Source organism: Polypterus senegalus, chromosome 6 (assembly GCF_016835505.1).
Source record: "Polypterus senegalus isolate Bchr_013 chromosome 6, ASM1683550v1, whole genome shotgun sequence".
Taxonomy (NCBI): domain Eukaryota; kingdom Metazoa; phylum Chordata; class Cladistia; order Polypteriformes; family Polypteridae; genus Polypterus; species Polypterus senegalus.
This window is the reverse complement of record NC_053159.1, coordinates 97,436,535-97,462,791: the sequence shown is the minus strand read 5'-3', so window position 1 is coordinate 97,462,791 and position 26,257 is coordinate 97,436,535. Positions and strand designations below refer to the sequence as shown.

The 26,257-nt window shown below is 36.9% G+C and overlaps 1 protein-coding gene across 2 annotated transcripts in view; it reads left to right on the top strand.

Moving 5' to 3' along the window:
• Positions 1–4,560: 4,560 nt before the first annotated feature.
• lrwd1 (leucine-rich repeats and WD repeat domain containing 1) overlaps positions 4,561–26,257 on the top strand; it is a 38,750-nt gene continuing 17,053 nt past the window's right edge. The window contains exons 1-10 of one of the 2 annotated variants that reach the window (XM_039756615.1): positions 4,561–4,647; positions 8,798–8,905; positions 10,068–10,302; positions 17,847–17,966; positions 18,879–19,031; positions 19,350–19,490; positions 20,737–21,180; positions 21,465–21,591; positions 22,923–23,032; positions 24,517–24,724. In XM_039756615.1, coding sequence (XP_039612549.1) covers positions 8,826–8,905; positions 10,068–10,302; positions 17,847–17,966; positions 18,879–19,031; positions 19,350–19,490; positions 20,737–21,180; positions 21,465–21,591; positions 22,923–23,032; positions 24,517–24,724 — 1,618 coding nt within the window. In that variant the 5' untranslated portion in view covers positions 4,561–4,647; positions 8,798–8,825. Of the gene's footprint in view, positions 4,648–4,699; positions 4,719–8,797; positions 8,906–10,067; positions 10,303–17,846; positions 17,967–18,878; positions 19,032–19,349; positions 19,491–20,736; positions 21,181–21,464; positions 21,592–22,922; positions 23,033–24,516; positions 24,725–26,257 lie in introns of those variants that run through there. The other variant, XM_039756616.1, reaches the window with a different exon arrangement.

Below are 26,257 nucleotides of genomic sequence, written 5' to 3'. Positions count from 1 at the left end.
TGGAGCGGCGGTTTAAACACCTCGTTAAAACTCTCGACAGAAGATACACTGTGCCATCGCGATCACATTTTTCTAAAACTGCGCTGCCAGACATGTACAAGACATGCTGTAAAAATGTAGCTGCTGAACTGAAAAATGTTCAACACTTTGCAGCCACATCTGATCTCTGGTCAAGTAGGACGATAGACCCATTCTTGAGCCTTACTTTGCACTACATTGAAGACGAGTGGAAGCTGCGCCAGAGATTCCTTGAGACGGCATATTTTCCAGCCGATCACATGGCAGATATGATTGCCCAAGGTCTGAAAGATATGCTTTCTGAATGGGACCTCGCGGAAGAAAAACGTTCAGCCATTACGACAGACAACGGTGCAGAGATGAGCAGCTATTTGGTGTCCCCCATGCTGGATAGTGAGGCAAATCTACTGGACTGGTGGAGGAAGCATCATGTACACTTTCCCACACTAAGTAAGGTGGCAAAAAAGTATCTCTGCATACCAGCTACTAGCTCCCCATCAGAGCGGGTTTTCAGTTCGGGCGAAACATTGTTACATGCCTCAGGTCCTGCCTGAAACCTGAAAAGGTTAACATGCTCGTGTTTCTTAGTAAGAACTTAGAATAAATTCATGTTCATATAGTGACATGACGAGATCGCTAAGATCACCTCATGCAACAGTGTTTTAGAGAGTTCTATTTTCATTACAACAATTTGTTGTTTGCATTGATACATTGCACATTAAAATATTTGTTTACAGAAGATGCAAGAAATGCACTGTTTAAAATATTATTTACAGGATATATGAATTATTTTATTTAGAAGAGATACTGCTGATTTTCTACTTTTAATAAGAAAAACATTGAAAATAATTTATTTTGTTTCCAGAAGTGCAAGTTATTTATTTTTACTTTTTTTTATAAGAACAAAGTGACTGTTCGTTTTAGGCAATGTGTGCTTTAATTTCAGTTGTTCAACATTGATGTTCAATAAATAATCACAAATAGTAGATAGTGTGTCTCCTTCTATTATTTTAAAATCAAATAATGCACCCTTCATTCAAAAATCTCTTGCTTGTAATATGTGAGCATATTTACTGTACAAAACTTGTCACTGAACTATGAGGGCAAAAAAATAAATAAAATAATCGTTCATGAATTGTAATCGAGTTAAAATGTTCAATTAATCGAGATTTTGATTTTAGGCCAAATCGCCCAGCCCTATGTAGGAATGACCTAAATGAGGGAAACTTTCTAATTAAAAGAAGGCTTCATTTAAAGGCAGAAGTTGATATTTCAGCAAGACATTGATACAGACTAAAGCTAGAAGGCTATATGATTAGTTTTCCGATAGAATGAGTTTAACATAACACTGTTGTTTATTTATTTTGCCTTATACAATTTCGTATTAGGAATTTGTTAATTTTCACATACCCCTTGGGGTCAGAGCGCAGGTTCAGCCATTGTGAATGGCCCCTGGAGCAATTACAGGTTATAAGGGCCTTGCTCAAGGGCCTAGCAGAGTAGAATCTTTTTTTGGCAGTGATGGGGATTCGAACCGGCAACCTTCTGGATACTAGCGCAGATCCTTGGCCTCTGAGCCACCACTTCGCCCTATGTGCAGTACCAATGAAATGGCTTCCTTACTTTTTTTAGAAGTTTCATATGTCCCTCCGTATGAGTAAAATCACTAACTACAGTATAGCAAGCTTTAGTATTGTACTTGAATTTGGAACTTGTTGGAATGAAGGCGTAACAAAGACAATCATACCACTAGGAGCCTGGACTTCTGTTCTGAAGAGCACACATTTTTAGAACAGTAGTTCCATATTGCCGTGCTTTCCGACCACCTCTATAGTGTCATTATGACACCTGCTTAAAAAAGGTATGGGGTCGTTGGGGGCCAGATGCCATCCTGGCAGCACCGAGCACAAGACCATTGCATTGATTGGGACCAATTTACAATTGCCAATTAATTTTGCCTGCACATGTTTGAGAATGTAGGAGGAAAAACCCATGCAGACACAGACTGTGTAGAATCCATATATCCATGTAGATAATTACTAGATGGGATATGTTGAGTCCAGGATGCCGCATAAATGGAGCATCCATGCTAAACAGTCCTGTACTACTGTGTGGCCAACTGCTGTCAGCTGTTTGGAGTAATGTTCTCAAAGGTTCAGGTTTTAAAATTATTCTACCTCGTGTATGTTTAAAAAAAAAAAAAAAATTATATCCCCCTCTGATAAGGTATTACTTGTATATACAGTGAATGTTAGGTGACTTTTAATTTTTCCACATATGTGAGTGGTATTAAATATATTTTCTGGAATGGCAATAACTTTTATATTATCACTTATTTATTTTGAGTTTGTAAGGTATTTGTTGTTTTTCTTTGAGCACTGATTGGATGAAATCTTTGTCTGCAATTTCTTTAAGATATTTGTTTGCTTTTAATACACAAGTCAAAATTTATTGCATAAATTCCTTTATAGTTACGTGTCCCAATAAAAAAGTGACTTCCTACATTTTGTATGTTTTTGGATATGCATTTACTTATTTCTTGTTTGCCTTAAATACTTTACCTTCTGCCCTTTGTTGACAAAACAATTTGTAGCATTGCCACCGTAAAGAGAAAAACATTTTCCACCTATTTCACAGCATGTGTAACTTTTGTATATTCTAGAATTAAATTAGATAATTGCTGCTTGTGCCAATTTTGTTTGTAAACCCAATATAAAATATTAATTTATGATGAGGAAATTGAAATTAGAAATGTAATGTACCAAACTCAGTAATACAAAAGAAGGCAGAAAAGGTGAAAAATACTTGATGTTTTGAAATAATTCTCTTACCAAGATTTTTTTTCTTATACTGTCAATATTTTACTACAGAATTTAAAACAAAATGGTGCTTTTGAGGTTAGATCACCAGGATCACTTGAGAAACTGCTTCATGTGAATGTTGTTTTTCTCATCTATGTTCAACTATTCCTTAATGGTAATATTACATAGTAAACCTTTTTTTCCCCTGTGTGTATATGTATGTAGATGGGTTCTTGTGCCCGATTTAATTAAAAAAAAAAATCAGAATGAAAAAGGCTCTTGGTAACATCTATGTTTAGTTTTCTACTCTGTGCAGACCAGCCTTTTGTACATTTGGCCTTATTAACTCATCCTGATATTTAAAACTACAGAGTGTGACTTGACTAATGTGAAGCACTGTACAAGTGAAACCTGCAGTTAACCAAGTCTGACAGAAGAAAATTGTATTTAAGTTATGTTCATCTTAACCTAATTTATTCACCTTATGTTTGTTGTAGCAATGGCATGGTTGCCATGTATTCCTCACACATTCAATGCCCTAAGTTCAAATCTTTGCCTCTGCACTCCACAGCCTTTTGGGGATTTACTTGTCCTCTGTTTGCTTACAGATGTTTCCTCTTCTTTCTGTTGTTTCTCTCTCACATCTCCCAGATAAATTGGAAACAAGTAAATTTACCACTATGAGTGATTGTAGGTTGTGTCCTGCTGAGCCATTGACTTGCTTACAGTTTTGCACACACTGCTGCTGAAATAGGCACAGGCTTTGTGTAACCCTGTCCTGGAATAGCAGATTAGGAAAGTGCTGGATGGGTGTATGTATATTTAATGTACAAAAATCTGCTTGATGCCAATAATGTGGTTTTACGTTATTTAAAGACATCATTTCAAATTTAGAATTATCACTTATCTATCCAACCAATTTTATAACTTGCTTATCCATGGGCGAAAGGCAAGAACAAAACCTAGAGGGAGAGCCAATCTATCACTGAGAATACATGTAAATTCACATTCAGTTGTAGTGGGCCAATGTAGAATCACCAGTCAACTTAACACTGATCTTTACTGTAGTAGAGGGAAACCATACTACCCAGAGGAAAAAGACTGCACAGAGACCTGCAATGTTGTTCAAATCCAGATATCTTAAGGTGATAATCACATAATCATTCATTACTGTATAAGGTTTAAATAACTTCTTGAGTAGCTGAGCGTTAACGATAATGCCCAGATAGGCCTTGACTCCTGCAATTTTAATTTCAACATACATTTTAATAACACACACCAGTAGGCCCACGATGACTGATCTTGCTGTTTTAGCTCACTTGCAGTACTGAGGCAAAAATTAATTTGAAAATCATACAGCAGACCCCGGGGAATCTACAGCATGCAAGCAAATAATAAATTTAATACCACTTGTGAAAAAGCGCTGAGAGTCATACAGTATACATAAACGTGTGAAAACGTTCCAAAATCAGCGGGGCATATGCTGTTGAAATGCGTATTTGAAGTATATGTCAAATGTTAGATACATGTACTTAAAGTGTCTATACAACGTACGAAAAGTATTTAATCATTTATAATTCTGGATATTCAAAAGAGACCTGTGGGCCTGAATGTTAAAAATGCAAGTGAAGAACAGCGCAAATGTAGCGGTTCGCGGAAAGCACAAGAGACAGGCAGCTACTTCGTCAGGGGGTAAGCGGAACTCCATTTTGCCACACACAGCATGGCGGTATATTGACGCCACTGGAGGGGGTGGGTGAAAGGTGAAAGGTAACGACTACAGTTTCCCGGGAAATTCACACACGAGGGTACAGACTGCGAATTAACAGTAAGTGTGGAGTCGGGCATACTGCGGTTTTGTTGTACTTGGCGACATCGGTAACTATAGGCATGCGGGAGGTACTTCTTGACGTAAATGTGTGTATGGTGCTGACTGTTTACAATTTGTTACCATATTTACTAGTTACTGCTGCAGGAGATCGATACCCTTCCGCCCTGCATGTTGATTTACAGTGGTTTAATTGATGTTGGGCATGGGGCACAGTGGCGTAGTGGGTTAAAATATACAGTTTTCAGCCAATTTAATCACATATGTGAGACTAACAGATTTGTATGCTTGAAAGAGAATGTACGATGGAGTCCCGACTAGTTGTAACTTGCAGCACCGACCCCCATGACAACGTATTGAAATAAGAAAGTTCGTAAAATGAGAAGAAGCTACGCATTTCCTTCCTTTTCTCTAGCGCATGTCCAAGAGCACACTATCACTAAGCATTTAATAATGCCAATTGTTTCACATAAAAGATGATAAAATACAAAATTATTCACTGTAGAGTAAATTGCAAGGAGATGCAGTAATATTATCATGTACATTTACTCCCTGTTTATTTTATACAACACGTGAAAAAAGGAGCTCAAGGACTTAAATACTAAAGTCTCCAAGCTTGAAACGATGAAGAACCTATGACCTCATTTGAAATGTGTGTAAGCGAGATGATACTCTGTACTTTTAAATGAAAACAGATAAATTGTCTTTCTTCAGAAAAGGCTTCAACATGGCAGTGTAGCAATGTTTTAGCTCATTGAACTTACACAACCTACCTGTGTCTTTTTTAAGCTCCACGATAATGCACTTTGCCAAGTGTAAAGGAATAACATACCATAATATTCTCCAAACCATGTAATCCAGTTTATGGTTGGAGATGGCTGGAACCTCTCGCACTGGATAGGGGCTGTGCAAATTCAAACAGAACCCATTTTGGTTAACAATACCTGCACGTCTTTGGAGATGTTGGTAAGAAAACCCTTGTATATTTGGAGTTGGTTGCTGAAACTCCACATTGATGATGACCAGTTGCAGGATTAGAATCCAGAACACTGGATCTATGTCACTGAGTTGCTTTGTACATGAATGTAGAGAAAAGGCAAGCAAAATGAATTTGTACAGGAATAAAATAAATGGTAACAAAACTGAGATTACATGTAAGGTGCTATTTAAAATGATTCTGAAATCTTAAAACTATAGGAAAACCTGAACATACTGTATTCTGAGGAACAAAAATGTTAGTTACTACACCCAGAATACATGAGAAAGAGATTTTCTTATGTGACAATAGTCCCCACTGAATGCTGTTTAGATGGTTGTACAATATGTTTTGTGTGTTTACACTAGTTATAAAATTCTGTTTTTGGAGTAGTTTGTTCCTAAAAAGCAAAGAGAGAAGTTGTTTATGTTTTAAACAAAGGCAACTTGAACTGGGAAAGTGACAGTTAAACATTCTCAGGATGAACAGTATAGAATAGTATTGTGATCTATCCTTTAAAAGTGTTAATCATAAATTATTGCTTTACTGACACCTTTATCCAAGGCAACTTAGAACATTTGAGATACCATTGATTACATTTTTTATTTTTCCAATTCAAGCACAGGCAGGTGAAGTGACTTTCTTGTTGTCACTCAGTGTCCGTAGTGGGATTTGAACCCACAACATCAGTGTTTGGGTCCTAATCCTTAATGTTTACTCCACACTAGATTGAGCTGGCAATTTTTTACAATATGGTACTTTTTGATGAGATGGATTGTTGTTTTTTTCTGTTATATGGTACAAGGAGCCAGAAATAAGAATAATACATTTGTGAAGTTTACTTTGCAGTATGATCTGTGTTGCCTATTTTAGTTTCTTTTTTGTGTGAGTATGACGTATGATAAACTGACAGCCCGGCCTGGTACTCGCCCAAAGCTGCAAGTGATTGGCTCTTTCTGCTCTTTACTACCCCAAGTTTGCATTCAATGGGTTTACAACACTAAAACCCAATAAATTTTTCTTTAAAGTCTGTTCTCCAGGTTTTCATGTAGGTTTCTCTGGACACTGTTGGTATCTATTAATACCAAAGCCTTGCAGGTTAGGTTGGTGGCAGTATTGCCAGGTCTGCTGTTTTCTCACTCAGCTGGTCTATTTTTGATTGGCAACCATTGGAAAAAATCACCATCTTCTGCACCGTTGAGAAATAAGCATCATCTGAGCCTAATGCTGTAATTAATGTGCACATTAGCTATTTTGCAAACCCCTTCCTCTGCCTGCTGTCCGCACCTGTATTTGCACGTTAGCATTCTAAAATCTCCTGGGGGAGGACTCCGTCCCCATTTATTTGATGGGGAAAGGGTCTTCATTCCTAATCCTACCTAATCCACCACTCTACCATGTGTTCTTTGAACTGTCCTTGGGCTATAATTTTTTTTGAGATCTGAAAACCCTGATTGATGGCCAACTATAAATCAGCCTAATTTGCATACAGTATATGAGTGGCACCTGTGAGAGTCTTTAATGGTCAAAGCAGGTTCAAAAATAGAAGTTATTTGTTTAATCATCAGGTGATGGAGTTGATCTTTGTATGGTATGTGTTTTACCTGTAAGACAATTTTTTTTTAAATTACATTTTTTAGAGCTATAGTCTCAAGATAAATTATTGATATAAAATGTTTGAATAAGTAAAGGTGTAAAAATTAACCTTCATATTTCACATATTGCAGTTTTCATTCTATTTGTGAGGGACTGGGAGGTAGTGCCTAATTAATAATTGATACATTTCCTTTTTTGACCTCACCAGTCTTTGAATTCAGTTTAAAAATAATTAAATTAATCAGGAGCAAATACACTGTATTTTTTCATTTTACTCTTTTATTTCATTTACTCTTTTAAATATTCAGATTATTTATTTGCTGTTTCTTTCCTTAACAAGCTACCAGTTAAAGATGATGAGCCAATAGGTAACCATCTTAACTGGTCTAATTTGCACAATCTTTAAGAAGTATCTGGATGAGATACTGGGACAGTTTAGCTAAACAAATGAGCTTGATGGATTGAGTGGTCTCCTATTAATAGTGAAATGTGTTATGTTCTAATGTTCAATAAAATATATGTAAAGGAAAAAAGTAAAGAACTGAGAAATAATATTCTGTGGGTTTCAAAACATCTGGAAGATTTTCTTTGAAAAAAATCAACGATGTAAAAACAACTGTGGTACAATGAGAGCATTAAGACACAATGAAATTAGATAACATATTTCAGTAAGAGTAAGCATTGACTTGAAGATAAGAAACTTTGGTTTGTGAAGAATTTGTTATTTTTTTAAATACTGTATTCTACTACTTATTAACCCTGCTCAGATTTAATGATTTCATAGAGTCAAAAATACAATCTCCTTGTACAGTGACTGGTGTTAGTTCAGTTCTTGCCAGACTTCACTAAGTTAACTGATCCTCAGTGAATATTACATTCATGTGCATACCTGAAACCTTATCCACAGTGGCTTACAAATCTTGTATTGTCTAACTATTTTCAGAGGTGACAATTGAATCAGAAAAGTTAGGGATTTTAGTTTATGCCTTATAAAGTGGGCCACTCTTCCTTACAGGCTGTTTAGTCTGCTAATCTTCTAAACTGTTTTTGCAACTATTTTGTATGAATGTTGTAGGAAGCATATTTTATAATCTGCTATCAGTTACATTTCATATTCTGTAGCACCTTTTTTAGTAGATAGTTTGTGTCAGTCTGTGAGGGAGTGTTGGATTGGTGGAGTTTGGGAATGGTGATAGGAATCGTGTCTGCCTCGCCTCTCTATCCTTGAAGTGTAATGTGACACTGACTGTACCTTTTTGTTCTGAGTACTCCTGGGGTTTCTTTTAGTGTGCTGCAGTCAAAAAGTAGCAAGGTCGTCTTCACTGGGTCTCTTGTGTATTGCATAGATTGAAAACTCTCATCGTGTCGTCTGGTCTTGCCTTACTGAACAATTGGAGGTCATCTAGGGAGAGTGGAGAGGGTTTTCTTCTAGATGATTGCAGCCAAGTACCTGTTGATGGCTGCACTGTATACAGGTGTTGGGGTGCGGTTCCCTGATTGGGCTGGGAGGGTCCTTTCTTGTCTTTGGTTTTCATTCATTATTTGTTCACTCTTAAAGTCTGTTGCTTTTCTCATTAGGGGTGTCTGCTTGTTGAAGCCCTGAAACATGGCAAAAATTACAGAAAAGCTGCTGCGAGAGCGAGGTCTTCCAAAGGGTTCCAAATTAAAGAAAGTCCGCTGTTTGAAGTAAGTGAATTTTGCAGAGAATTTTTTTATTACATTCATTAATGCAGCAGTTTTATTTTAACACCAATAAAGAATAGAAGAGAATGAAGCATAAAATACAATATACAGTTAAACTTCAGTTTGATTTAGTGATAATTCTCTTTTTTGTAGAAAAACTTAGAAAACATTGAATTTGAGTAATAAACCAGTCAACGTTTAGATTATTGTCATAAACTTTTAAGATAATTATTTCTTTTAAAGGGTTTCAATCCTTCTTATTTTTATGTTAGCACCACAGCAGTGATGCTAGTATCAGACATTGGTATGGTTAACTGATGGGCTAATTGCACTGTTATTCCTAAATCAACATCTTCAATGTTGGTCTAGAAAAAATGTTACATAATAAAATCTGGTCTTGCACCATGCATCTCTTTATTTACAGTTTTGGTAGGTTTAAAAATCCTACACCTACAGTTTCAAAACTAAGAACTTGAGTTCCCCACACAGTTTGCTTAAGTTGTTACCACTGTGCCTTATTATGAATGGAAGAAACATAAAACATTTTACCAATTAGAGTGGACTGTTTAGTTTATCATGATCATTTATAAAATGTACTGTGTTAAACATATTGAGTGTTTGCAATATCATTTATCATGAAAAGAGCTGTACACAAAATTAGTGGACAACCACAGGATGGGATGTGAATATAAAAAAGTGAGAACTATGGGCAAAAAATGAAATAGTGCTAAATAAAGTAACACAATTGGAAAAACGTGTGGTTAGGGCCTGATGATAATGCAACACAGCCATTGAGAACAATGGAGAAAATCTATGTTTTTGCAGGGAAGTCCAGATACAGCAGAAAAGACTGACAATGTCAAGAATTGAGTACTCTTTACCATGTCCATTCCACTCATGACCTTGTCTATTTCAACTGAATGAAGTGCCATGGTTTGTTTGATTTTGGTTACTTCTATTGTTTTATGTATTCTGTATTATTTATTTATTTAATAATGTGATTTTATATATATACAGTATATTGACCTTGATTTACTTAGTAATTTGTATGCACAGTTTCCATCTGTAAGGTATAATGACAATAAATCAAGTTATTCATTTTTGAGAATAACTTCCTTGTATATGATTTCCACCATCATATATAATTCTTCTTTTTTATTTTTAGTCTGTCCAACTTGAGCTTAAAGAATGAAGACCTGGATTGTTCTCTGCTCTCACAGATGCAAGAGCTAGAAGAGCTAGATGTTTCTGAAAACTTGCTGACTGCATTCCCATTGGGGCTAAATTTGCCCTGTCTCCGCACCCTGAATTGCTTCAACAATCAGCTAGAAGATGTGATAGCACTGGAGCAGTTCCACCAGCTTGAGGAGCTCAACTTGGAGGATAATCTGTACCTTACAGTAAGTGAGTGCAGGCCAGAAAATGATAGCCTTCACACACAAACTCCAAGCCCGGGAATCTGGAATTTAGAAACAGTATACTGTAATGGCCAGTCTCCCTATTGCTATCTAGATATAAATTGATTGTCTGTTGATTTTTACTGGTTAATTAATTTTTCCTTTTTTTATTTTAAATGATTGTGGAGTCTGGCTCTTCAATAGTGACCTTAACAGCGCATAGACACATGCCCAGTCATGTAGAATAATAATGAAAGCAGACTGGACAAATGTGTGCTGATATAAATAGGCCCATTTATTTTATAGAATACTGAGTTACTTCAGAACACTGCCATTTTTCTAGTTTTTATTGAAATTTAAGCAGATCAAGCCCAGTGAATAGCTTGAATTGGTACACAGGTGAGCACTAAATTGACAGAGGTTAAAAAAAACATTTAGGTGACTAAAAGCTAAACAAATAATGTAATTTTCAGAGTTATATCAAAAGTCCTATTTCAGGGAACAAGTAGTGGGTTAACAAATTAACTTTTCTGCAGCAATTTAAGTTAATTTAGCCTTGAAAGTTGATGCGAACAGTTCCTACATGTGCCCCAACTTTTGGTGATTGTTTACAAACCTTCTGTCTGTGTAAAAGAACAAACTGTATTTCTACATCCTCTGAAGCATTATTTGGACAGTATTGCAATGTTTATTGTTATCACAGTGGTGACAAAAACACCGTTAAACTAAGGAAGAAAGACGGACCACTGTAACCCTTAAAAGTGTAGGTCTTTCCTTTAAAAAAATTGCAGAGAAAGCCAAGTTGTTATTGAACAGTTTACTACACCCTGACAAGAAACTTTGATACTATGGGCCTGAGAGACCCATAGCCACAACAGAATCAGAAGACACGTTCCTAAAAGTCAACATATAAGCATCTTACAGGACAGTGTTAGAAGTAAGTGTGAACTGTGAAGGGAAGCCTTCGAGCTGCAGGTTTGACAGGTTGAGTGGCAGTAAGAAAGTTGTTACTAAAATTGCAAAATAAGAAGAGGCTTTCCTGGGCCAGGAAGCAATACCAGTCTCAATGTTCTCTGAAATTAATGCATAGAACAAATAAATAATTGGAGATCTGAGTACTGCATGGCTGTTGCGTTGTGCATGAAGCTGTGAGGCACATAACGAGTAAGCTGTTGACTCTCAGAAACTTGTCTTCTGATTATGTTGATTTATAGCCAGTGACTAATTATGGTGGGATTTTGTTTGCACTGAGGTGGTCAACCAGGGATGATTATTGCCTGGCAACTGATGCTTGCAGAATAGGCTTTGGTTCCTCAAGACCCAGTAATTGAAGAAAGTTAAATAAATGGATACATTCAGTTTTCCATTATATGTATAAATCTTACATGTATTTAAAGAAATTATTCATTCTACATATCTGACATAACTTGAATTTTGTCCAGTTTTACCTTTATTTTTCTGCCTCTAGGGTTTCTACTTATCAACCTAAATGAGGGTGACATGGAAATACAAAATTTTAGTTTGCTTTTATCCGAGTCATTTAGAGCATGTAAGTGAAAGAAGGACGTCTTTTTCGGCTCTGATTATTCCAGGACTCTTCCTAATCTTTCATTGTGTTTCTGAATTCTACTGCAAGGCAGCAGGAGTTGGAGCATATTGGGAACAAAACTGTAACCAATGCTCAGTGGGATGCCAGACCATCATAGGGTGCCCTACTATCACATCCCTTAATTCAGAAAAAATACTTGTGCTCTTATTTATTTTTTCCTTTCTTAAACTAAATTGGCCTCCATTTGTACACTGCTCCCCTCTGTTGTTTGATAACTAATGCCCCATTTCAAAACACTCTGAAATGACAAGGTAGATAATATACAGTATGTAATTAGTCCTACTTCCTCACAACTCTAAGCAAGTGGGTTTAAACCCAGGGCATGGCCACTGCCAATGTGGAATATGCAGACATTTGTTTTAGATTAAATGGTGACTTTGAGTTGATACAAAAGGGGTGAGTGTTCAGGCCTGTTTCCTGCATTGTGTCAAAGTTAAATCACAAAGTCAGCCCAGGATAAGAAGAATACCTTTATGGACACGTACATGGAGTCACTCAGTACATGGAAAGATATGGCCCACCTACCTCTTCTACTAAAGTCTGAGAAATTCCTCCACTTTTTCCGTAACAAAAATAAAGATCTAAATAATTCAACTAACATAAATCATCTGTTTATATCTTTCCCTGCTTTCCCACTCCATCCAGCTCTGTCTCTAAGTTCTCACCAGTCACATCTGTGTTTGTTAATAACCTGCTTTGTAAGATGAGGGTGACTACTTGTGTACTGGACCCCATCCCCAGCACACTACTTAAATCCTGCCTTCATGCCATAATCCTGACTGTTACAACAATGATAAACTCATCCCTTGACACTGGCTCTGTGCCATTCACTTTTAAAATCGCTTCTGTAACCTTAATGTTAAAAAAGTCTGGTCTTGATGCTGATAATCTTAATTTTCAGCCTATTTCCCACTTACCTTTTCTGTCAAATGTTCTTGAGTGTGTTGTAGCCTCCCAACTCACCAATTACTTAACCTCTAATAATTTGATGGAACCGTTTCAGTCTGGTTTCTGGGCACAGCACAGCTGTGAAACTGCTCTGCTATGGGTAATCAATGATTTGCTTATTGCAGCAGACTCTGGGCAAACCAGCATATTAATTCTGTTAGACCTCAGTGCTGCATTTAACACTGTCAGACATGATATTCTACTGTCCAGAATGGAAAAATGCTGGGTATCTCTGGCACTGCCCTCCAGTGGTTTAAGTCCTATTTGACTGATAGGCAAGAGTTTGTTAGCCTTGGCAACAGCAGGTCCAGCACAGCGCCAGTCGCACAAGGAGTTCCTCAGGGCTCTGTCCTCGGCCCTCTTCTCTTCTGTATTTATATGCTTCCCCTTGGCCATATTATTCCTAGCTTTGGACTGGGTTATCATTTTTATGCAGATAATACTCAACTCTATTTCAATGTTAAAAGTGGAACTTCATCAGAGCTTTTTCAGCTCAGCACTTGCCTCAGTGAAATTAATACCTGGATGGAGCAGAACTCTTTAAAATTAAATTGCAACAAAACTGAACTCCTGCAAATTGGGACTAAAGTGCAACTTAATAAAATGAGCTCCTTCCCAGTCCATCTTGGTGGTGATCTCATCAGACCTGCCTCTACTGTAAAGAATCTTGGTGTCATTTTTGATTCCTCCCTTTCTTATTCCGCCCACATAAATCACATTAAGAAACTTTCCTACTTTCACCTCCGTAACATATCCCGTGTTCTCTCCTTTTCTAACACTGAGAAACTTGTCCATGCTTTTATCACATCCTGGATTGATTATTGTAATTGCCTACTGGCAGAAGCCCCTTCTAATCTTATATAACAGCTCCAGCTTATTCAAAAATTGGCTGCAAGAGTCCTTACTCGAACCAGCAGCAGCAAGCACATAACACCCATCTTGCTTCACCTTCACTTGCTCCCTGTGTCTTACAGAATAGAATATAAAATTCTACTAATAACCTACAAAGCCTTAAATGACATTGCGCCAAACTATATCAGTGACCTTCTCCATCACTATGTGCCTGTCCAACCACTAAGTTCCTCTGATTCTGGCAATCTTGTTGTGCCCCACACTAATCTACACTCCATGGGTGACAGGACCTTCAGCTGTATAGCGCCCGGACTCTGGAATGACCTACCGAAATTAATTAGATCAGCTGACTCCATGAATTCTTTTAAAAAACAACTCAAAACTCATCTGCTTTAGCTCTAACTTACTTTTATTACCCTTCTTTCAGTTTACATCTATTTCAAGATGCTTATGTAACCTGTGTGTGTGTGCTAAACCATAAATTATGTTGTCTCATAGGTTTGTTCTCTTACTCTTCTTTATTTATTTATCTGGTTTAGTACAATGCTATACATTGTACTAGGGCAAGGGTACCCACACTTTTTCGGCTTGTGAGCTACTTTTAAAATGACCAGGGGCCTCATGTATAACTCCGTGCGTAGAACTCGCACTATAACATGGCGTAAGCACAAAAGTTGAAATGTGTTTATGCACAGAAAAATCCAGATGCAGGAATCTGTGCGTACTCCAACTTCCACGTTCTTCCGCTACATAAATCCCGATCAGCGTGAAAACTAACGCCGTGCGCGCATTATGTAACGCCCCAAATCCTCCCAGAATTACGCCTATTTGAATATGCAAATCAATATAAATCGCCCTTAAGCGCAGCCTTCTGTGAAAAGACATTTTGCAGTGGCTGAGACAGTGTGTCCTTGAAGCTGTATACCGATAATTCCCTTTCCGATCAGCTGCTGCTGTGATTCACACTCAGATACAGTGATATAAATACTCTGAGTGGTGCAGTGAGAGAAATATTGAAAAAGATGAGATGCTGTGGCAACTCCTAACAAGAGGAGCTGAAAGAAGAAGAAGAAGAAGAAGAAGAAGTGAGAGTAACAACGCTAAAGCAGTTATGGTATTTGGAATACTATGGCTGTTCCCTCTACCATTATATTGTTACAAGTTAATTACAATCAGATGCATTACACTAATAAACAATATGCGGTTAGTTTCGTGTATTTATAAAGCGTCAGGAAAATAAGGTGTAACCACACAGGAACAGTAGCACTGCTTTGACGCTGGGTGCCGCCAGTCTGCAAAACCGAGCGGAGAACTTGCGTACGACAAGGTATGAGGTACCGTGTAAAAGTGTGTGGATTTACGCCAAGTGTAGGTTTTATACATCGCGATTTGAACGTGGAAAAGTTGTTACGCAACGTTTCTGTGCATACGCACCGTTTATACATGAGGCCCCAGGTCGAAATAATCTACCTACATTAAAAATGATATATTATATATATATATATATTGAGTATACTTTATACATAAAATATATGTTTTTGTACCTTGCATAACTGAGTAACCTTTTATGGCACAATAACAATTCAATACATTTATGGTCACTACAGTATTTGGATTTAATAATCTTCATGTGGGAAAAGGCTGACTTGCATAAATAAGCAGAGCCGAATAATGCAGTCAAGGAGCTTTTGAATTCAGCCGAGTGAAAAATGACGGCTGTCTGATTAACTGCGATTTTAGTTCCCTCTCCTTTCTCTTTCTCAGATTGCTTTTCGGAAGGAATTCAGTTTCCACATGTTCCTTCTTTGGAATAGCAATGATAGATTGACAGATCAGACAAACGCACTTCGATTGTGACATTGTGAGAAAAAAAATCCTCTTCCAATTCCATCTCCAGCCCATACCCTCTCCAAACAATTTTTTTTTAAATCCCTCCTTTAGTCGATATAAATTGGAAGGCTAACTAGATCACAGATGGAGTTTTGCAGTAGCTTGCATGTTTGATCGTGTGTGCGGGATGACCAGTGTTTTAGAAGAAAAGAGATCTCAGACTGACCACCCTGTATGTCAATCAAGTGGCAAATGCCATAGGGAGCATATATGATAGACTAACGTTTAAAAAAATTTTTTTGGGAATGCAACGCGATCTACCTGCACTACCTTTGCGATCTACTGGTTGATCGCGATTGACTCATTGTGCACCCCTGTACTAGGGTATACCCTGCCGTTCTTTCTTAAACGGTATGAAGTGCCTTGAGCATGGGAATGGCACTATATAAATAACATGTATCATTAAATAAACTTGTCAATTACGGATGTGCATGATTAGTTTAATTTCTTCTTATGTCCTTGCTAGTTACTGATAAACAGGACCCTTGGAGTCAGGATTATGCCACACTAGATTGTACTGGTTTTCTTATCACTACTTGTCCCTGCATTGAAGTGGTAGCAGAACTGGGTCACAGATCAACAGGCTTTAATTGAAATGCTTTCTAAGAGGGCTAATGCAAAATCTAACAGTTAACAAGGACAAAAGTCGTTCAGTATATAATCAAATAGTGAAAGTCATATTTATCAGTAAAAGTCAACTGTCGCAGTTGTAACCAGTCGGTTTAGAAAGGGCTTTTCACCCTGAAAGTTTAAAACTTGGTTTGAGCAGAAGATTTAGAGGTTGGACAGTTTTGTTCTCATTATAGATTTATAACAGCTGTGATGGAAAATATAAAGCTTACTCCATGTCATTTTTTTGTATTCAAATTTTTGTTCATATATTATATGTCTGTGTGGTTTTGTAATTTTTATCTTTCAGGATTTTGTGGATAGTTCATTGCTGCTTGTTCTTATGAACACTTTTTATCTTTATTAAGATTACCCTTCCAAATATTTGCAGAGTATGACCTCTGTTCTTATATACTGGCATAGAAACAATTACTGTATCACAGAATTACACACTTTTGTATAGTAGTAAATTGTAAGATCTATTAATAACTTTATTGACAAAGTCTCAAATTTATCTCAAAGACGGCTACATTATTTTTTATGCATGTAATACCTTCCATAGCATATGTATAACAAGAAAAATCTGACATAGATGGCTGAATACAAGTTAATTATACTGTAATTATAGTGCCAGAGAGTAACAACATATTCCTTTCTGATTAGTTCAGGAACATTAGGTCTTCACTGTTCTCTGTACATGTGACAGTAATGAGCTCATAAACTTATATTTACTAGCACATATATTAGTCAGCAGACACTTGATATTACTGTCTGTCAAGATTCAGGAAAACAGCCCAGGCTTACTTGTAACACTTGTCTAACTACCACCACCTTGTGGTGAGCATTTTTACATTTTTGCCAAGTTCTTGGGAGAAGTAGCAAACCTTTTAAGCTGCCTGGCAAAGCAACACAACTGTTATGGCAAAGGTGGCACAGAGACAGAGAGTCACTTGGGCAATTCACAGGGAAGCAGGTATGTGCGGCAAGTTTGTGCTTGTTGCAAAACTGTTATTATTTGGTTAGATGTTTTCATTGATATCTGGAAACCCAAAGAAAAAGCATTCTGAGCAACAGTCACACACACAGACATAATGTGTTGGAAAAAAAATCTTGTTAAATCTTCAATACAGCAATAAATAAAACAGAGGAGGAAAGATGAGCATCATGAAGATGCTAAACACTATCTAGTGTTATGAATTAGTATATGTCCAATATCTGTTAGGCTAGAGCTGGTGTTTAATGTATATAAAGCTGGATGTGTATTTGTGTGTTTTTGTCCAGTATGCAACTCACACCATTTAACCTGTCACACACATCTCGCACAGATTCCATATTTGTTCATGCCTTGAATCCAGACAATGCTGGGTACCCTTGCCAGTAGTATAATACAGATCAGAAATAGTAGTTTATGTAGGTGGTGATCAGTTCGTGAAAAGCTTTGAAACCATAAGGGATCTGTACACAGTAGTTAGTAGGAAATGTGTGATATCTGAAATGTATATATAATGCAACATTGCACTTATACATTTGGTGGAGGGAACTATAACTGCTGTGAATAAGTTGAATGCCAAATTCAGAGACTTCATTCCCTTGTTTCTATTGCAGGATTTTAGAGTTTTCCTTTATGACTTTTTTGTAGGTCAGTGATAACTACAAAGCAATGTATCTGTTGCCAAAGCTGAAACGACTCAGTGGGAAAGATATCAGCTCAACAGCCAATCACATTCGCCACGTGAACAGTGAGGAGCTTTCCAAACGGGTGAGTGTTGGATGAGTATTTTTATACAGTATTTTCACCATGTTTCAAAGTTAGTAAGTCTAGGGATTTTTCGATGTTTGCCTTGCTATATACTGTACCAAATCACCATGTGAAAGACAAGAAACTGCGTTGAGCTCAAACAACAGTGAAAAATCTGTATTTTAATAATACAGACTAAATTTATACATATTGAGCATATCAAACTATACAAACATTCCAGTGGAAGGTAATGTGTTGTAAAATAAGCAGGGAGGTCAGAGGGAAACATATTTCTGTCATGCATTCTATAGCTGAAGACCACATACTGAAATAAAACAGTTGTTATCTAGTTAAATGGTGACACACTTTGACTTAACAATATCACCTTAAGATTTAGTGTGGTTTAAAAAAATAGCAATTTTCACCTTTTAGTGCAGCATTTTGAAAATGGGCTTTCTTTACAATTTTGTGTAGCTTTGCAAGAATGTTCATTAGTAAAGATGATTCAGTAGAATTCTTTCGATTAAATTGGGAGTCGTGTGCTTTGAAGACACCAGTAGAAGTTAGAGAGTTGTGCATTTAACCACTGAAGCACTTAACCACTTCTGCTGTTTAAATCTGGAAGAAACTACCAAGTTGTGTTGTTAAAGCAGAAGCCTTGGCAGTCTTTAAAAAGTTTTCAGAATGAGATATTGATGAGATACCTACTGAGCCTAATGAACTGAATGGTTTTCTCTTTTTTGTCAAACCTCTTATGCCATTGTGTACCTTTTTGTTTGGGAGTACAAAGAGATTCTTCCTTTCCCTTATTTTTGAAGTATCTAGACTAAACCAAGTAGAAGCAATACTACATAACATGAATAGCTGAAATGGCCCACTCACACCACACATTTAAATGTGTTTTGCCTGCCTTTAACTAATTTCCCTCTGCAGGTCACAAAGCTGTTTGAGGCCAACTTCAGATGTCGCCTTCCTGATCCACCATCGACTGCAGCTGTGAGAAAACTTGAGGCAGAGTTTTTGAAAGAGGCCGAGAAGCAAGTGAAGTATGGACCAAATTCCCTGAGTGACTACACAAAATGGAGGGTAAATTACAAGCATCCCTATAACCTTGGATGAAAAAGGTTTACTATTATACTGCATTCATTATACTTGCTTCCTTTACTCATATATATTTATGCAGTCTAAATTTCTGATCAGTCAGTAGTTTTTATAGTCTAAGGCAAGGTCCTCACAACCTTAATTTGAAACTAATCCAGTCTCTAATAGTTGTAAATGTGAATTTCCCCTTGGGATTAATAAAGTGTCTGTCTGTCTGTCTGTCTAAAGCATCACCCTTTTGGACAAATAACCTCAAGAAAATGGCTTCACTTTTTGGATAACTGTCAGGTTCTTGTTTTGTAGGTAAATAAAATAGCTACCGAACTTCTTGCTTCACTTATCAACACAGCAAAGAGTGATGACCACTTTAGCAGAGAGGTAATGGATGAATCTCATTCTAAAGAAGCTGTAAATAACACCAGGTCCAAGGAAGGCAGACTAGTTGTGAGTAGCACCAATGTTTCATTTTCTTTGTACAGCTTTAAAGTGTAGTATTTTAGAATGTAGCAAGCCATTTGATTGAGTCCTGAGTGTATAGGTGTAAGTTATATTCTTTTTCTATGAGGATATAGGAATATATAGTAGTATTTCCCATTATGTGATTTATGTCTTTGTGCATGTAAAAATAAGGGTCATCTAATAGCTGAAACTCAAAATTAATTCCCAAAGAGAACAAAACAAAAAAAGTACTGGTTTACCCCAAAACACAAGGGAAAAGTGAACAAAGAAACAGCACAAAAAATAACAAATAAAGTAAGGTCTATACCATTAGCACAGTTTTTTTTATAAAATTCCTTATCTTGTCAGTCAGGTGGCACGGCGTGGCTTTAATATGACCTTCTGTGTCTCTGAGCCCATCTTTAATCATATGTTCTATTTTCCATATTGGCATTCCGGCTAGCTACCCTGTTGTATCAACAGGAAGTCATTCTATTTAACCTTTAACATATTATAATCTTGTTTGATTCCTCACAGTCCTTCAGGATCATTTTCTCATTCAGGTGCTACTTCGAAAGTCCCCTGGTGCCTACTGCTGGCCCATCTGATATATGTTTTCTGAATGTCAGTGAGGGTTTTCATACTGTCCGATCTCTTCTGGACCCTTTCCTTTGAAATATCACATTCTGGTTCCATCTTTTCCCAACAACCTTTTACAACCAAGTGTTTTTTTTAAACACATACAAATGAACATACCATATTTTACTCTTGGTCTAACACTAACCAAGTACCCATCACCTTCAGACAGAGGCCAACTCTTTCTTACCCCAGAACCACCAAAACCCCAATCACCCCCTTAAAAACACCCCCCAAACACCAACCTATGTTCAACATACAAGTTCATGGCCAGCTAAATCATAAAAGAGTCTGCCGAGGTGAATATAAATTGTATACCTCATATTACCTATGTCCTAAATCTCATAATTTCCTCTTGGCACTAAAAAAAATGTATAAACTAAATCAGGTAACGTGGTTCTCAAGAAAAACATGTGGCCTTATTACTCTTGACATATACAGGTATGAACAATCCTAATAATATAAAAGGAAGGTGATTTATATATATACATAGTGAGACATCAGAAATTGGTGACATATTTGCTTCTCACAAATCAAAACCTGTACTTACAGACCTCTCACCTGTTTTTGATAATCTCTTTAACAGTTTTCCCCACTATGCTTTTTCCTTTTGAAGCAATCTCCAGGAAAAAGGAAGGCTTCTAATTGTAATCAGAAGGAGTCTAACAAGAAAATGCGCTCAGACGTTGATGACACACGAACGTCATTATCTCCCAAGAGAATGCCCTCTAAGTCTCTGCTTAGGTCCTCAGATTCCAGCTCCATTGACTCAATAAAGATTTCCAAAGAAGTGAATCCATTACATCAGAGTCTAGAAGAAGCCACAGAGATGCAAGAAAACACAAAGGGAAGTAAAGATCAGGGCTCTTCGAATACAGCTGACTCAGACTTATTGCACAGCCCACAAAAGAACAAGCAGGTACTCAAGAATAAGATGTCTGTGGAAAAGGACGTGGGCAGTCTGAAACCACAGAAAAGGAAAGGGAAAGGAACTCCAATGAAAGAGCAAGAGGAAAGTAAGATGGAAGACATTAATGGCACTTGGTGTGAAAATACTAAGGTAAGGGCCAAATGGCAAGAGGACCAATCCATAATAAAATGAAACAAAACTCAAAATGTCTGCTGAACTCAAGTAGTAAATCCACAATGTTTAAACATAAGGGTACAGCCTTAAACTTGAGATAGTGAGATAACACACTAACACTTGTGTTGTGTGAGACGATGCCAGCTCTGTATGGCATGGTAGTCTAAGAGTTGGATAAGAAGTCAGATTTTGGCGTACTGTATTTATCCACCCTACACAAGTTGATTTCAGAATGTGGATATAATTCTTTTGTCTCTCAGGACTCGATCACTTGGGAGCCAATCCATTTCCTGCAGTGCCACAGCAATATGAACAGCCCAAAAGATTTAAAGACGCAGCTTTGGGCCTGTGCCTTTGAACCAGTGCTGGACACACCTTCAAAAACAGGTTAGCATTTCTTGGACAAAGAGTAAACTTGAACCACATATCTTTTACCTTTTTGTGTGTTTTAGATACAACAGCCATGACATACAGTATATGACAGGCTGAAGTACAGGTTTCTTATAACAATACAATTCTTTTGGCAAAATTCTTTATAGAGTATTTTCACTCTACAGACATTTCAATCCTGCAGTACAAAAGTATATCACTATATAGAAAAATGTTAACACTAGCTGCACTGCTTCTCCTCTTTACTCTTTGACATGTCAGCATACTAAGCAGTCTTGTACATGAGCAAAACATATTAATCTCTCAAACAAATAGTATCATTAAAGACTCTGGACATTTTACAAATGATTCCTTCCAACTAGAACTTATTCCCAGTCTGTACACAGTAAATTACATCTAACATAATGTTGCACAATGTGTTACCAAGGGTAAAAAGTGTGTCTAAAACAATTTGGGTGACATGGAAAATCAATGCTTAACACTACATCTCATAGGTCCAGTGTCCTGGGTTCACTGTGTGGAGTTTACACACTTACTCTGTGGGTATGGGTTTTTCTTTCAGGTGCTTCAATTGTCCTTCCACATCCCTGAAGACATGCAGGATATGTTAACAGGTGACTTGACTTTTGCCCCAGTGTGAGTGAGTGTTCATCTGTGTGCTTCACAATGGACAGGCACCCTGCACAGATAGGTTTCTTGCTTTGTGTCTGGTGTTGCTACTTATACTATTCCCCAAATCCAACTCCACCCAACCACTGAACTTAGAGGATTAAGAACGTATGCATGTTAGTGTGGCGCACTATACTGGTATGGGAAAAGTACCAAAAAACCCAAATTTTAAAACGGTAAGGGCACCAGCATTTCAGGATTTCAGGTGCTGGGAGTAAACGTCAGCTTTCCTGTCAAACTCTTGACATTTGTTATTACAGTTGTGGAAAATTGTCTGTTTTATAGACTTCAGAAAATTAAAATATATACTTTAATGCAACTGGAACTTCACGGGACCCAAGTGCCCCCTAAAACTCATAATGCTTAGACATGATCAGGATTTCCCCCCTTTATTTATTTAATGAGATTGGGACTTCACTGGGGAGATATTATTGCTTTGATGCAATGGTGATTTAAAGTGGATCCAGGGTTTGCTAGTGACAAGATATACTTTTACACTGATTAATACCATAGAGTACAAAGACAAAATCAGGTGTATTACTGAAGAACCAAATGTATAAAGATTTGTTTGTACCTGCTCCTTTAAAATCCCTATACAGTATGTATCTTCCCAAAACTAATGAGATTTCATTAATTGTTTTTTTCTCTTTTCTGTTTAGTATTAAATGGCACATCCTCTCAGACTGTGGCAACATGTGGAGGTGATTCAGTGTGCATTATTGACTGTGAAACAGGAACAGTGTTGAAGAAGTATAAAGTTCCTTCAGAGGTAAAATTGCTGGCATTAATAACTAAATGCAAAAGTTATTGATTGGTAATACTTTGGGTTTGGTTTATTTGAGACTTGTATATTTGGCAAGGTGTTACTGTAAGTCCCTCTGCTGCTTGATGTGTAAGTACAGTAAAGTTCAGATTGTTTGTTTAATAATTCAGTTAAATATATTTCAAAATATACATACAGTAGGTGAAGAAAACTTGTAGTGTAATTGTGAAGTATAACTATAGGGACTTTTCATCCATAGGCATTTTTCCAGCTGCTTACATGTTTTAACTCTCTATAAAGAATCCCCCATTACAGTGCTGTATATGTATGGTATTTACTAACTAAATAATCAAGACTAAAACATCTATGAGAAATATAAACATCAGAAAAGTTGTAAATGAATGCTAAGAAAAATGAAAAACAAAGTATAATTATAACAATGGATATTGTGATTATCATGTATTCATATAACAGCTCTTAGCTATTTTTATTATAAAATTGAGGTCAAGTTTTTTTTCTGTTGCCATAGTGTAGTCCTTGCAGTACAGTATTGTACTGCGCTTTGCATAAAGACTAACTCAAACTATGTTTCATGTGGAGGCGGAAATGAACTCTAGTAATCATTGCAAAAACAGAATATTAGGCACGTTGGATAGGGTGTTTAGTTGATTAGTCAAATTACTGGGGAAATGGAGCAGCAAACAAAATTGTTAATGACTGATCAACAGCATTACAATAATTAAAACGTTTTTGTAGCTTACAGCTGTGCAAATCTGTTGGCTGCCAGATGTCAGGGTATGTATAGTCTCTGCCAGTTTCTCTTTTATGTAAACTGGGGTACTGCAAGCTTTTCAGAAATTGAATCATTTGAGAGAAATAAATCACCTTGTTGTAATGGTATGTCTGTTGGTTTGATATTTAAAAAACTCTGTACAACTAGAATGTTTATATGCATTCTTTGAATGACAGCACACAATCCTTGGAAACTGCTTATCTTCAACCCCACCAACTTTTTTTCACTCCTGTTTTATGTTTAAATCTTGTTTGGAAACAGATGTGAGAATGACTTACGTTTTAGCTTAACCTCTTAACAGTCTAGAATACATTTAGTTTAAGTCAGATTTGCCCATTTAACACCAATATTTGGAAGTCTGGAATAACCTCTTCCATCCCGAGTTTAAAAATTATTTGATGAGTTACTGAGATAGACTAAGCAGTCAGATAAGTAAGCAAGTCAAATGGACTGTAATTCATCTGGAAAGATAAAGAATGCGTACCATGGGCAGATTGTTATTAATGAATTAAATTTGTTACTCTTATTTTTATTTGCTGTGTTATATATACATTTTTCACTTACATCATTATAGTTGATTTGTAATGCTTTTGAAAGATGTAGCAATACACCCACAGCAGTCTGGTTTTGTAATTCCATGTTAGTTATGATACTTTTGGTATTTTTCTGATTTCTGTCATTACTCTCAATTTTGTAGGGATTCTTCACAGTTGCGTGGACGACTTTGACAATGGTGACCAAAAATGGAAAGCGTCGTCTTCTCAATGTACTGGCTGCAGCAGGGACAAGAGGCATTGTTAAGCTCATCCATCCCAGGGCCAACTTGGCATATGGGGAGTTCAAAGCCAGCAAAAAACCTGTGTCAGCATTGGTCTTCAGTCCTGTCCAGGAGGCATTCCTTTTCAGTGAGACCCTTATTTTGACTTAAGCAAAAAAATAGATGTACACAATAATATTATGAAGCTGATTATTCCAAAAAAGGAAATAGCAGTTCACTGTCTACATCCCGTGTTCATCACAGTCTGCTTCATATATCAACAGTTACCTCCAATTTTAGGTTTTACAAAGTTTTTAATTCCAAAAATAGATTACAGATGACATATCCCATCAGTGCATCTATCCACCATTTATTAAACCCACTTAGTCTAATTAAGGAACATAAAGACAGGAGTTAAGTTTGGCAGCAGTGGGTACAAGACAGGTAACAAACCTTGGATGTGGGCCCAAACTGTCAAAGAATGCACACATACAACAATACTTATTCATTTGGGGCAAGTTTATAGATGCCAGTTAACCTGCATTTTCTTTGGGGCAGAGAAATAAAAGTTTTATCGACAAAAAACCTCCACAGCCAAATTGTTTTTTAAAATTAAGTACTCATTGTTACTAATACAGTCAGAATAAAACAATATGTAGAAATTGTAAATGTTTTATAGAATGGAGAAGTCTTTATTTTTTCAATTTACTTTTAATTTATCTGCACTCAACTCAGAGCAATTTACTTAACCAATACAGCACCATAGTAAATAGTGTTTTACAGGTTTAAGTAAATGTGTACAAAGAAAGCCCAAGAAACAACTGATCATGGCCTCATGTTTTACATATACACAATTAGGTAGTCATATGTACATGTTCTGCAAAAAGCAATAAAAGAAAGACACTCTACCACATATAATCATGTGTCATGAGATGATGCCTGGCCAGTTAACCATAGTAGTTTATTAATTGTGAGCTATTAAAGAAATGTATTCATGTTTCTGACTGAAAGTAAGATGTAAATATGTTTTGACAACAATTTTTTAAACCTGTTTGCTCCATTTCAGAGTCATGGGGGTTAGAGCCTGTCCTGTACAGCTTAAGGCGCAGTACAAGAACCAACCATGGATGAGGTACCAGTCCACTGCAGGGCCCTCCCAAGCACACACTACACTCAAATGAATACAAGTTTTAAGAGTCATCTAAAAAAAAAAAAAACACACCTGCCTAGGTATTACTGGGTACAAGACAGGGTCCTGGATTGAATGGCGTTCCATAACAGGGAATACAGTGACCGATTTTGGTCACCAGATAGCCTGATTACATATCACTGAAATATGTGAGGAAGCTGAAATATGCAAACAAAAAATGTACTTGGAGAACTTCCAGACATCACACAGTTTCTAAGCTAGGAGTTAAACTCGGGTCCCTTAAGCTATAAGGCAGAGACACAAACAACTTTACCATCTTATAAAGTTTACTTTTTCTAAACTACAAAGTGATAGAATCTGTCAAGTAAAAATTAAATGAATCTAGTTGTTAGGCTGGGAGCCAGTCTATTGAGTCTAAAATCACAAAGAACTATGAAGCATCACAGAGTCGGATGCCATAACACAGATACATCCATACTCATTCAACATTAGGCTACTTTAGATACATTAGCCCGCCTAATGGTCCATCTT